At 45.7% G+C, this 14364-nt stretch overlaps 1 protein-coding gene across 2 annotated transcripts in view; it reads left to right on the top strand.

Annotated features, from left to right (window-relative positions):
• FRMPD2 (FERM and PDZ domain containing 2) overlaps nucleotides 1-14364 on the top strand; it is a 142016-nt gene that overhangs the window by 97043 nt on the left and 30609 nt on the right. For both annotated transcript variants that reach the window (XM_033209176.1, XM_033209175.1), the window contains 2 exons: nucleotides 1948-2158; nucleotides 7512-7612. In XM_033209176.1, the coding sequence (XP_033065067.1) occupies nucleotides 1948-2158; nucleotides 7512-7612 (312 nt within the window). The remainder of the gene's footprint in view (nucleotides 1-1947; nucleotides 2159-7511; nucleotides 7613-14364) is intronic.

Below are 14364 nucleotides of genomic sequence, written 5' to 3'. Positions count from 1 at the left end.
GTTTGTCCACTCAATTAGCCCCATGAAGCTGAGGCCTAGCGATGACACTGGCACTCACCGGCAGCCCTGCCAGCCCACAGCTGTAGGCTGAGTCCCTGATGCTGAGTGCTTCACACCCGGGGTCTCATTTCCTGACCTCACTAAGCGGCCCCTCTCCCGCTAACTGAACTTCCTCCTCAGGCTCCAGGCACTCTCCAGCATCTCACAGGCCCTTGAGCTCTGTCTCCTCTGCTGACTTCTGTGAGTCCCCTGCCTCTAAGGGATGGCTCCTTCCTGTAATCACAGTCTCTGAACAGTCTTGCTTCGAACCCGCTAAACCTCTCTGAGTTGAGATTTTGCCTTCACTCTCTGCCTAGAATATCCCCCTGTGGGTATTAATATCCATCATGATTAAGTCTAAGGTGACTGTCCCTTTGGGCCCTGGTGAACAGAAGGCTGGGCGTGTCTCAGATCAATCTCCCCTGCTGCTGTCATTGTCTTTGTGTCCTCAGCATTCCCATTTTCCAGCGTGGACTGTGGAGTCTGCAGGTTTGAGTGTGAGTCTGCCCTCCTGCTTACTGGCTTTGGGACCATGAGCGAATTATTAACAGTCTCTTAGCCCCAAGTTCCATGATCTACAAATTGTGTATAATAATATCTACCCTACAGGGTTATTATGAGGATTAAATGAGACAGTGCAGATAATGTGCTTCCCCTGATGCCTGGCACATAGTAAGCATTCAGCAAATATTAGTAGTTGGTGTTGACATTACTGCTGTTGTTGCTCTTTTGAGCAAGCCCAAGTTCTGGAGTAAGATACTATGCAATTTGTGCAAAAGCTGCAGGTCACGTTTAATTTATTTATATTCCTTCATTGCTTTTTGCCTACTGTATGTGAGTGATGTTACCATAATGCCTCATGCATGCAGAAAATTCTCAAAAAGTTTTTTTTTTTAAATGCTGGCTTTTTCAGTGAGCACAGCCTTGGCAAGGAACCAGACACCATTGTAGGGAAGAGAGGGGGGTCTGTTTGAAGAACTATGTGCCCATGGATATCCTTGAAATGGAGGCACTTCACCAGGCTCTAGAAGTGCATGTGCACACACACATACACACACAGAGAAACCAGGAGCCATACCACTACCATGTGTCTGACCATTCTTTCCTTCTTGGTTTTAGCAAGGCACAGATGGTCAGAATGTAGTCATCACTTTCCTTTCTTAAAATACTAACTTGGCTTTATGTAAAGCCTCATTAACTTAAAAGCTCTATTTTTCAAATCCCACATTTTTTTTATGAACAATGTGAATAGGGAAGTGGGGAGTTAATAACATCCATGGTCTTAAGTTCAAGATTTCATCAAAGTTATTTATTAAACATTTCTGCATGAAAAGAGAAAGGCAAGTGTCAAAGCTGAGGGGACCCAACACATCTCATATTATATTTCAGGAAATAGGACCTTGTATTAAATATGATTACCAGGGCAAACTAAGCTGTGTAGAGATTAAAGGTTATACTCCACAGAGCAGAGCCTAATCTTGGGATCCCAGGGGATTTGGAGGAACATTTGTTATAAGAATGTTTGGGAGAACAGATCTGTAAAAGCAGAAAGCAGAAAGGGATGGGGCAACTGATTTCACGGGAGGCTCTGCCAGAGCCCGACACACCCGCAAATGCTCTAGGGTTAGCACCCATTTAAACAGGCTCCATGGCTCTGCGTCCTGTCAGTCGCAGAGGGGAGAGAGAGCATCTTGTCTCTTCCTTCTTCTGTTTCTGAGGTTTCTTTCATTAGCAAGTGCTAATTAGGAGAACTTGCATTCCCAGGGATAATCGCAGGAGACAAAATAGCAGCAGAAAAAGAAAGGAGGAGGAGAGCGGGAGCCCAGTGATATGTCACAACCACCACAGCAGTGGATCCAGCATCATTCTTGTGTGTGTATATGTCTATCTTTTTCTCCCCAAATTCAGACCATGATAAGTTTGTGCAAACGGCCAATTTGAGTCCTGCACACCAGGTCCAGTCTAAGCCTCTCATTTGGATTCAGAGATTGTCATGCTCAGAAAACGAGTTGTTTGCATCCAGGCTTCAGGACGCTGTAGGAGGCATGTTGAGTACATCACTGGATAACTTCAACGTGGACGGCAGCAAGGAGGCTGGAGCAGAAGGCATCGGGCGCAGGTGGGTGTGACACATTTGTTCTCTGGGCCCAAACCACCATGTGCTTGATGCTCTGCAGTGATCTATATTGAAGATTTTTTTTTTTTTTTGAGATAGAGTTTCGTTCTTGTTGCCCAGGCTGGAGTGCAGTGGCGTGATCTTGGCTTACCACAGCCTCAGCCTTCCGTGTTCAAGTGATTCTCCTGCCTCAGCCTCTCGAGTAGCTGGGATTACAGGCATGCATTGCCACACCTGGCCAATTTTTGTATTTTTAGTAGAGACGGGGATTCTCCATGTTGGTCAGGCTGGTCTTGAACTCCAGACCTCGGGTGATCTACCCTCTTCGGCCTCCCAAAGTGCTGGGATTACAGGCATGAGCCACCACGCCCAGCCAAGAAATTGTTTAAAGGATGTTAGATGTCTAAGAAAAGTATATATTTATTGGGTAACTGTCAGTCAATTCCACAGAGATTTACAGAAGGCCAGCTATGGGCTAAGTCTATGTTAAACACTCTAGGACAAACATCTCATTCCTCCTTCTATGATGCTCCCGTCTTTTGGTGAAGAAAGAACTACATGATAATACGAAATTGGAGAGGACAAATAAACAAGTTGCAATAAGCCTATTTGGCCTTATTATCAGCCAGGTGCTGTTCTGAGAATGTGTACACATCAACTAATTTAAGTCTTATGACTCTGTTAAGTGTTTCTGTTGTCCTCATCACATCACAGAGAGAAAACCCAGGGGTTAGGATTTGAACACATGCAGCTGGCCTTAGAGTCCAACTCCTAACCTCTACACCATGCTACCTTTCCTATTGATGAGTTGCTTATCATTTAAATTTGTATGTAAAAATAATGGGCTTATAAATGCAACTTCACATGACAAAACAATGATTCATAAATTTAAAAATAGCTTAGGACTTGGATTACATTTACACTGCAATTTATAGAAATAGCACAGATTCCCAGGCAGCATATGACCAATGAATGTTGCTACAGGATCTGTTTTTTTGGGATGAGTTTTCCAGCTACTTCAGCAAGAAGGTATGGATGATTCATTTGAACTGAAAGTCTATGTGTGTATCCATATCTATACCTATATCTATATCCATGACTATCATCTTAAAGTAATTCTTAGAAAATGATTGTCCCCAATTCTGTTGATGCAAATATACATTGCTGTGCATCACAAACTAAATCAACAGTGGTAAAGCAAAATGGTTTCGAGCATCTATTGCTGTGTAACAAACGACTGGATTAGAAATTTCTTAATGAACTGGATTAGAATTTTAGGCAGGACTTAGTTAAGGGATTCTTCTGGACTTCATGTGTTATTGACTGGGGTCCAGCAGATGTTGGAGTAGTCTAGAGGATGCAAGATGACTTTGTTCACAGGCTGGTTCCTTGGATGGTTGAGAGGCAGTGCTCACGGAGCCCCTCTCTCTCCGTGAGTAGCCTCAACTCCTCTCCCTGTGGGGTCTCCAGCAAGATTCTGCGTGGCAGGAGGACTCCAAGATCCCAAAAAGAAGCTGCCAGTTCTCTTCAAGTCTAGGCCTGAGGCTAGCCTGGTGTCACTGCTGCCATAATGTTGGTTAAAATAGTCACAGGTCAGCACAGATTCAAAGGGAGCAGAAATAGGCTCCAGTTCTTGATGTAGGAGTGTCCAAGACCTTGTGGACATCTTTCATCTGTCACCCAAACTGATGGTACCTTATAGCACTTCATTGTTTAAAAGGCAGAAGAAGCTATGACTGACTCAAGGCCATCTTGAGGATGTGTTGCCTGCAAAGCATCCTTCCCGAGAATGGTGGCCCTTCCAGCGACTGGCCAGTGGTCATGCACAGTAGGGGCTTTTCAGTGTTGCATGGTAGCTGGCCTTCTTGATAGAAAGCTGAATTGGTGCCCTCCATACAATTCGATATAACTCTAATCTTGGTTTACAAATGCCAAATTTTCATGATCCTTAATAACTCACATCAGAAGTTACTGGTAACCCGTGAGTGAAAAGGGAAACCTAATTACTAGGCTTTTGAATTCTTGGAAGATTCCCACAACCCCACCCCCAAGAAGCACAGCTTGAGACACTGGTTTGGGTGTGGGTATATTTTTGTGGAGCTGATGCCAAGAAGGAGTGAGCGAGAGAGTGAGTTGAGGAAGCAGGCAAAGTGTGGTCACAGGAGTGGGGGTCACCAGGTAGCTGTTGAGGGCAACCAGGGCTCAGCTCCACAGAGGTGTGCAGAGGCCTCCTAGAACTGCAGGACAGGAGGCAAACACCGTATACTGGCTCCTACTTCCCTTTGGTCGAAGGATGGGAGGCCTGGACTCTCCCATGCTTTTGGGTAAGGTGGGAATAGTGGGGGTGGAGGAGACGGCCCCCAAGATGGACAAGAATCTCTAGAGCAGAAAGAGGGCCACACCTGAGCCAGGATGCTGTCAGCTCAGCTGAGCCTGAGCTCTCATGGAACTGCCCCTCACCGCTGCAGTCGAAGTCTGAGGTGGGCCAAAGGCCATGACAGTGATGCAGATGAGATGTTTAGCGTTTCTGTCATGGTACAGAGGCCACTCTGCCGAGGGCCCCTTCTGACAGGGTTCTGGATCAAGCCCTGCATCATGGAAGTCCTTCGCCAACACCTGCTCCGCAGTCTAGTGCTGTGTGACCTCAAGGAAATTATTCAACACCCCAAACCTCAGTTTCCTCATTCGTCCAGCAGTAGTAATAGTCATCCCTCCCCACTGGGTGGCTGTGGGAATTAAGTCATGTTATAAAAGCTGAATATGGGCTGGGTCTGTGGTGACTGCCTTGATGCTGGTCTCAAACACAGCGTTAGGCTCCATGAACAGTGCAGCAATTTCCAAGCAAGGGCACCAGGGAGGGCTGCTTGGGGGATGTGACATCAGGTCTTGACTGATGAGTAGGATCTGGGCACCGTGAGAGGAAGAGGAGGAACACCATGAGCAAGGGCTTCCTTAGTCTTACTAGAAAAATGGATTGAGCAACTAGTGTGCCAGCCCTGGGTCAGGTGTGGAGGACTCGGTGGTGAGCAGGGCAGATGCGGTCCCCACCTCATGAGCTCACAGGCCAGTGGATAGGAGGCCCACATGGGGTCTGTGTAGAAAGGTGCGGGCCATGCTGCTGGCCTGAGCCTGGGCATGTGAACACAGGAGGGAAGGCTGACACATGGAGGCAGGACCCCATCGCCAGTGGCATTCCTGAGCAATTGTTTACACAGCACCTCTTGGAACAGAGGTGCCAGTGGCTGCCTGCCCTGAGGTACAGCTCCTGCCTGTCCTCCCACTTCTGGGAGGTGGCCTCTGACTTCACATCACTGCTTTTCTGAAGCCCAGGCAAAGGTGTGCCTCCTCCACATCCCTGGCTCCAGTTAGGGCAGTACCCTCTGTCCTGTCCACCCTGACACCCACACACTTGTGTCTGTGCTGTTAAACATGGAACTTCTCAAGAACAGCAATGTGCCCTGTGTATCCTTAGCTCTGAGGCTGGCAGAGAAAGCTTTCAGTAAATGAGTTTTTTTAAAGTTTGCATTTAAAATGTTTTTAAATTGTGGTAAAAAATACACATAATATAACACCTACCATCCTAACCATTTGTCAGTTCAGTAGCATGCAGTCCACTCACGATGTTGTGCTACCATCACCGAAGTCCATCCCCCGAGTTTTGTCCGTCTTCCCAAATTGAAACTGCACCCATTCAACACAACTCCCATTCCACCCACCTCAGCCCCTGGCCACTGCCGTGCTCCTTCTGGTCTGTGAATGTGACTGCTCCAGGCTCCTCAGATGAGTGGAATCATTCACATTTCATCCTTTTATGGCTGGCAGTGATTGGCTTTTAAGCAGTAGAGGGTTGTATGTGTGGCCCAGATCACATGGGTCATAAAAACCCAGGCCCAGAAAAGCTCTTCCTTTTCCCTAAAGGCCACCTGAAGGCCCCCTCAGCCTCATCGCCTCTCTCGGCTCCTCCCAGACTGTGGGGATTTCTCCATCCATTGAGCACATGAACACCCTGTCGCTGCCTCTCCCTGAGCTCCTTGGTTGGCTCTAGGAGGCATGGAAGTCATCCCCTCTGCATCCCACAGCAGGCTGGGGACTCCCAGAGGACAGGGCCCATGCCTGACCCACCCTTTATCCTCAGTGCTTTGGAGCCCAGGCCTGACACCTGGGGTTCCCTGTCACTGTGGGTCTATCGTGCTGCAAGGGAAGCACAAACACGAGTCAAGTCAGAGTGAGGCCTCATCCGTCGCCAGCCTCCAAAGCTACTCTGTGCTGCACCTCGCTGTGAGGCTGGCCTTCTCCTTCCCCCACCACCCCTGTTCTTCCCTTTCCAGATGCAGCTTTTTTGCACAGTACCAAGCTCCCTGCAGAGACCTCTGGTGTCACAGCTCCAAGGGTACAGGGGGAGGGTCCACGGGAAACTGTCCATGCCAGCGTCCCCTGCCATAGTCCAGCTGCTTGAAGCTGTGAGATGGCTATGGGGCTCTGAGGCGTGGGGTCAATCTGGGTAACCAGGGAGGCTGAATCTGCTCAGATGTTTGGCCACCCAGGAGGCCCAGAGCTGGCTTTTTCCAGGGCTCTGAGACACACGGCTTTGCATCAATTGTTCCCTCTCACTCTAGACATTGCTCACCTCTGAATGTAGCTTATCTCTGTGCAGAACTGACCCCAGGGCTGGGGCAACATCTCCCTTGACTCATTATTCTGCTAGGCTCTAGTACATTATTTACTAGCATGCGGCACATTCCATCAGGGCCAACTGAATGCCTGCATGAATGCTTCTTGTTCACAGCATGGTATGATCAGGTGGCACCCAATGCAAGCATGTACAATGATCAAGCAGGTCAGTGACCCTGTGCAGCCCTCAGTCACATGGTAGGTGGGGTGTGGAGGGTGCCTGGCCTGGCTGAAGGCCTTCAGCTGAAAACAGGAGCAAATGACAAAACATCAGTATCCACTAAGAGGACTGGTGTTTGATGCTTACTATCCCATTTCAGTTCCGTTAGAAGCCTGGGAAGTAGGAATATTATTCTTATTTTATGGTTGAATAAATGGAGGCTTGCAGGGCCACATATCTTGCACATAGTAGGAAGCTCATATGAAGCCGAGTGACCTCAGTGTCCCCTCTGAGACATAAAGATCCTAGAGCCATTTTTCCCAGTGCCCTCCTAATAACTAGATCAACCCTCAGTGGGGTCCCTTTGAGGAGCTGCTGGATGACTGGACACAAAGCTGCCCTCCCTGGGCCACCATCCATACTCAGAAATGCCAAGAAATTGCTTCCTCCTTGAGCCACCTTATCTAACCTCACTGTCCTTCCCCGTGGGCCACCTTATCTAACCTCATGGTTTTTTCCCGGCAGCCCCTGCACTGGACGGGAGCAGCTGAAGAGTGCCTGTGTGATCCAGAAGCCAATGACCTGGGACTCTCTCTCTGGGCCACCTGTTCAGAGCGTGCATGCAGGTATGGGCCAGGCTACAGCCAGGTCTCGGGTAGAGGAACCCTTACACAGGAAGCTTGCTTTGAGTCTTTTTTTTTTTTTTTTTTTTTTTATTATACTTTAAGTTCTAGGGTACATGTGCATGACGTTTATATCATGTATAACTCCCCAATGCAATCCCTCCCTCCTCCCCCCTCCCCATGATAGGCCCCAGTGTGTGATGTTCCCCTTCCCGAGTCCAAGTGATCTCATTGTTCAGTTCCCACCTATGAGTGAGAACATGCGGTGTTTGGTTTTCTCTTCTTGTGATAGTTTGCTAAGAATGATGGTTTCCAGCTGCATCCATGTCCCTACAAAGGACGCAAACTCATCCTTTTTGATGGCTGCATAGTATTCCATGGTGTATATGTGCCACATTTTCTTAATCCAGTCTGTCACAGATGGACATTTGGGTTGATTCCAAGTCTTTGCTATTGTGAATAGTGCCACAATAAACATACGTGTGCATGTGTCTTTGTAGTAGAGTAATTTATAATCCTTTGGGTATATACCCAGTAGTGGGATGGCTGGGTCATATGGTACATCTAGTTCTAGATCCTTGAGGAATCGCCATACTGTTTTCCATAATGGTTGAACTAGTTTACAATCCCACCAACAGTGTAAAAGTGTTCCTATTTCTCCACATCCTCTCCAACACCTGTTGTTTCCTGACTTCTTAATGATTGCCATTCTAACTGGTGTGAGATGGTATCTCATTGTGGTTTTGATTTGCATTTCTCTGATGGCCAGTGATGATGAGCATTTTTTCATGTGTCTGTTGGCTGTATGGATGTCTTCTTTTGAGAAATGTCTGTTCATATCCTTTCCCCACTTTTTGATGGGGTTGTTTGTTTTTTTCTTGTATATTTGTTTGAGTTCTTGGTAGATTCTGGATATTAGCCCTTTGTCAGATGAGTAGGTTGCAAAAATTTTTTCCCATTCTGTAGGTTGCCTGTTCACTCTGATGGTAGTTTCTTTAGCTGTGCAAAAGCTCTTTAGTTTAATTAGATCCCATGTGTCAATTTTGCTTTTGCTGCCGTTGCTTTTGGTGTTTTAGACATGAAGTCCTTCCCCATGCCTATGTACTGAATGGTACTACCTAGATTTTCTTCTAGGGTTTTTATGGTATTAGGTCTAACATTTAAGTCTCTAATCCATCTTGAATTAATTTTCGTATAAGGGGTAAGGAAAGGATCCAGTTTCAGCTTTCTACTTATGGCTAGCCAATTTTCCCAGCACCATTTATTAAATAGGGAATCCTTTCCCCATTTCTTGTTTCTCTCAGGTTTGTCAAAGATCAGATGGCTGTAGATGTGTGGTATTATTTCTGAGGACTCTGTTCTGTTCCATTGGTCTATATCTCTGTTGTGGTACCAGTACCATGCTGTTTTGGTTACTGTAGCCTTGTAGTATAGTTTGAAGTCAGGTAGCGTGACGCCTCCAGCTTTGTCCTTTTGACTTAGGATTGTCTTGGCAATGCGGGCTCTTTTTTGGTTCCATATGAACTTTAAAGCCGTTTTTTCCAATTCTGTGAAGAAACTCATTGGTAGCTTGATGGGGATGGCATTGAATCTATAAATCACCTTGGGCAGTATGGCCATTTTCACGATATTGATTCTTCCTATCCATGAGCATGGTATGTTCTTCCATTTGTTTGTGTCCTCTTTGATTTCACTGAGCAGTGGTTTGTAGTTCTCCTTGAAGAGGTCCTTGACATCCTTGTAAGCTGGATTCCTAGGTATTTTATTCTCTTTGAAGCAATTGTGAATGGAAGTTCATTCCTGACTTGGCTCTCTGCTTGTCTGTTACTGGTGTATAAGAATGCTTGTGATTTTTGCACATTAATTTTGTATCCTGAGACTTTGCTGAAGTTGCTTATCAGCTTAAGGAGATTTTGGGCTGAGACGATGGGGTTTTCTAAATATACAATCATGTCATCTGCAAACAGGGACAATTTGACTTCTTCTTTTCCTAACTGGATACCCTTGATTTCTTTCTCTTGCCTGATTGCCCTAGCCAAAACTTCCAACACTATGTTGAATAGGAGTGGTGAGAGAGGGCATCCCTGTCTTGTGCCAGTTTTCAAAGGGAATTTTTCCAGTTTTTGCCCATTCAGTATGATATTAGCTGTGGGTTTGTCATAAATAGCTCTTATTATTTTGAGGTAGGTTCCATCAATACCAAATTTATTGAGCGTTTTTAGCATAAAGGGCTGTTGAATTTTGTCAAAAGCCTTTTCTGCATCTATTGAGATAATCATGTGGTTCTTGTCTTTGGTTCTGTTTATATGCTGGATTACGTTTATTGATTTGCGAATGTTGAACCAGCCTTGCATCCCAGGGATGAAGCCCACTTGATCATGGTGGATAAGCTTTTTGATGTGCTGCTGAATCCGGTTTGCCAGTATTTTATTGAGGATTTTTGCATCGATGTTCATCAGGGATATTGGTCTAAAATTCTCTCTTTTTGTTGTGTCTCTGCCAGGCTTTGGTATCAGGATGATGTTGGCCTCATAAAAAGAGTTAGGGAGGATTCCCTCTTTTTCTATTGATTGAAATAGTTTCAGAAGGAATGGTACCAGCTCCTCCTTGTACCTCTGGTAGAATTCAGCTGTGAATCCATCTGGTCCTGGACTTTTTTTGGTGGGTAGGCTATTAATTGTTGCCTCAATTTCAGAGCCTGCTATTGGTCTATTCAGGGATTCAACTTCTTCCTGGTTTAGTCTTGGGAGAGTGTAAGTGTCCAGGAAATTATCCATTTCTTCTAGATTTTCTAGTTGATTTGCGTAGAGGCATTTATAGTATTCTCTGATGGTTGTTTGTATTTCTGTGGGGTCAGTGGTGATATCCCCTTTATCATTTTTTATTGCGTCTATTTGATTCCTCTCTCTTTTCTTCTTTATTAGTCTAGCTAGCGGTCTGTCAATTTTGTTGATCTTTTCAAAAAACCAACTCCTGGATTCATTGATTTTTTGGAGGGTTTTTTGTGTCTCTATCTCCTTCAGTTCTGCTCTGATCTTAGTTATTTCTTGCCTTCTGCTAGCTTTTGAATGTGTTTGCTCTTGCCTCTCTAGTTCTTTTAATTGTGATGTTAGAGTGTCAATTTTAGATCTCTCCTGCTTTCTCTTGTGGGCATTTAGTGCTATAAATTTCCCTCTACACACTGCTTTAAATGTGTCCCAGAGATTCTGGTATGTTGTATCTTTGTTCTCATTGGTTTCAAAGAACATCTTTATTTCTGCTTTCATTTCGTTATGTACCCAGTAGTCATTCAGGAGCAGGTTGTTCAGTTTCCATGTAGTTGAGCGGTTTGGATTGAGTTTCTTAGTCCTGAGTTCTAGTTTGATTGCACTGTGGTCTGAGAGACAGTTTGTTATAATTTCTGTTCTTGTACATTTGCTGAGGAGTGCTTTACTTCCAATTATGTGGTCAATTTTGGAATAAGTGCGATGTGGTGCTGAGAAGAATGTATATTCTGTTGATTTGGGGTGGAGAGTTCTATAGATGTCTATTAGGTCCGCTTGGTGCAGAGATGAGTTCAATTCCTGGATATCCTTGTTAACTTTCTGTCTCGTTGATCTGTCTAATGTTGACAGTGGAGTGTTGAAGTCTCCCATTATTATTGTATGGGAGTCTAAGTCTCTTTGTAGGTCTCTAAGGACTTGCTTTATGAATCTGGGTGCTCCTGTATTGGGTGCATATATATTTAGGAGAGTTAGCTCTTCCTGTTGAATTGATCCCTTTACCATGATGTAATGGCCTTCTTTGTCTCTTTTGATCTTTGATGGTTTAAAGTCTGTTTTATCAGAGACTAGGATTGCAACCCCTGCTTTTTTTTGTTCTCCATTTGCTTGGTAGATCTTCCTCCATCCCTTTATTTTGAGCCTATGTATGTCTCTGCATGTGAGATGGGTCTCCTGAATACAGCAGACTGATGGGTCTTGACTCTTGATCCAGTTTGCCAGTCTGTGTCTTTTAATTGGAGCATTTAGTCCATTGACATTTAAGGTTAATATTGTTATGTGTGAACTTGATCCTGTCATTATGATATTAACTGGTTATTTTGCTCGTTAGTTGATGCAGTTTCTTCCTAGCCTCGATGGTCTTTACATTTTGGCATGTTTTTGCAATGGCTGGTACCGCTTGTTCCTTTCCATGTTTAGGGCTTCCTTCAGGGTCTCTTGTAAGGCAGGCCTGGTGGTGACAAAATCTCTAAGCATTTGCTTATCTGTAAAGGATTTTATTTCTCCTTCACTGATGAAGCTTAGTTTGGCTGGATATGAAATTCTGGGTTGAAAATTCTTTTCTTTTTTTTTTTTTTTCTTTTTTTATTTTTTATTATACTTTAAGTTCTAGGGTACATGTGCATAACGTTTATATCATGTATAACTCCCCAATGCAATCCCTCCCTCCTCCCCCCTCCCCATGATAGGCCCCAGTGTGTGATGTTCCCCTTCCCGAGTCCAAGTGATCTCATTGTTCAGTTCCCACCTATGAGTGAGAACATGCGTGTTTGGTTTTCTCTTCTTGTGATAGTTTGCTAAGAATGATGGTTTCCAGCTGCATCCATGTCCCTACAAAGGACGCAAACTCATCCTTTTTGATGGCTGCATAGTATTCCATGGTGAAAATTCTTTTCTTTAAGAACGTTGAATATTGGCCCCCACTCTCTTCTGGCTTGTAGAGTTTCTGCCGAGAGGTCTGCTGTTATTCTGATGGTCTTCCCTTTGTGGGTAACCCGACCTTTCTCTCTGGCTGCCCTTAAGATTTTTTCCTTCATTTCAACTTTGGTGAATCTGGCAATTATGTGTCTTGGAGTTGCTCTTCTGGAGGAGTATCTTTGTGGCGTTCTCTGTATTTCCTGAATTTGAATGTTGGCCTGCCCTACTAGGTTGGGGAAGTTCTCCTGGATGATATCCTGAAGAGTGTTTTCCAACTTGGTTCCATTTTCCCCCTCACTTTCAGGCACCCCAATCAGACGTAGATTTGGTCTTTTTACATAATCCCATACTTCTTGCAGGCTTTGTTCATTTCTTTTTCTTCTTTTTTCTTTTGGTTTCTCTTCTCGCTTCATTTCATTCATTTGATCCTCAATCGCTGATACTCTTTCTTCCAGTTGATCGAGTCGGTTACTGAAGCTTGTGCATTTGTCACGTATTTCTCGTGTCATGGTTTTCATCTCTGTCATTTCGTTTATGATCTTCTCTGCATTAATTAATCTAGCTGTCAATTCTTCCACTTTTTTTTCAAGATTTTTAGTTTCTTTGCGCTGGGTACGTAATTCCTCCTTTAGCTCTGAGAGGTTTGATGGACTGAAGCCTTCTTCTCTCATCTCGTCAAAGTCATTCTCTGATCAGCTTTGATCCGTTGCTGGCGATGGGCTGCGCTCCTTTGCAGGGGGAGATGCGCTCTTATTTTTTGAATTTCCAGCTTTTCTGCCCTGCTTCTTCCCCATCTTTGTGGTTTTATCTGTCTCTGGACTTTGATGATGGTGACGTACGGATGGGGTTTTGGTATAGGTGTCCTTCCTGTTTGATAGTTTTCCGTCTGACAGTCAGAAGGACTGTCTGTTGGTCTGTTGGAGATTGCTTGAGGTCCACTCCAGACCCTGTTTGCCTGGGTATCAGCAGCAGAGGTTGCCGAAGATAGAATATTGCTGAACAGCGAGTGTACCTGTCTGATTCTTTCTTTGGAAGTTTCCTCTCAGGGGTGACGCCACCCTGTGAAGTGTGGGGTGTCAGACTGCCCCTAGTGGGGGATGTCTCCCAGCTAGGCTACTCAGGGGTCAGGGACCCACCTGAGCAGGCAGTCTGTCCGTTCTCGGATCTCAACCTCCGCGTTAGGAGATCCACGGCTCTCCCCAAAGCTGTCAGACAGAGTCGTTCGCGTCTGCACCGCCCCCGCTCTTTCCCCTAATGGACTGCAGCTGTGCGCTGTCCGCAGAGGTAGAGTCTACAGAGACAGGCAGGCTTCCTTGAGCTGCTGTGAGCTCCACCCAGATCGAGCTTCCCAGCGGCTTTGTTTACCTACTTAAGCCTCAGCAATGGCGGGCGCCCCTCCCCCAGCCTCGCTGCTGCCTTGCGGATAGATCGCTGCAGAGGGCTGTGTTAGCAGTGAGGGAGGCTCCGTGGGCGTGGGACCCTCCCGGCCAGGTGTGGGATATATTCTCCTGGTGTGCCTGTTTCCTTAAAGCGCAGTATTGGGGTGGGAGTTACCCGATTTTCCAGGTGTTGTGTGTCTCAGTTCCCCTGGCTAGGAAAAAGGGATTCCTTTCTCCCTTGCGCTTCCAGGTGAGGCGATGCCTCGCCCTGCTTCAGCTCACGCTGGTCAGGCTGCAGCAGCTGACCAGCACCGATTGTCCGGCACTCCCTAGCGAGATGACCCCAGTACCTCGGTTGAAAACGCAGAAATCACCGGTCTTCTGTGTGGCTCGCGCTGGGAGTTGGAGACTGGAGCTGCTCCTATTCGGCCATCTTGCTCCGCCCTCGCTTTGAGTCTTTTACCACCACTTCATTTTGCTTCCCACACAATGTTTGTAATCTTTTTGTTTTCTGAATTGTTTTCTTTTTAAACTACCTGTGGTTGGGAAGAGACATTTAGCTTTGGCTGGATATGTGGATCTGAAGTGTGTTAGCTCTGGCGAAGACAATCCCAACACTCTCATCCAGAAGGAATAATACCTCCTATGGACAGTGTGCTCAGAAAAAGGCACCATTCACTGTAGATATGCTTCTTTA

The sequence above is a fragment of the Trachypithecus francoisi genome, unplaced genomic scaffold (assembly GCF_009764315.1).
Source record: "Trachypithecus francoisi isolate TF-2019V2 unplaced genomic scaffold, Tfra_2.0 Lachesis_group9, whole genome shotgun sequence".
Taxonomy (NCBI): Eukaryota; Metazoa; Chordata; class Mammalia; order Primates; family Cercopithecidae; genus Trachypithecus; species Trachypithecus francoisi.
This window is presented reverse-complemented; position numbering and strand designations above follow the sequence as displayed.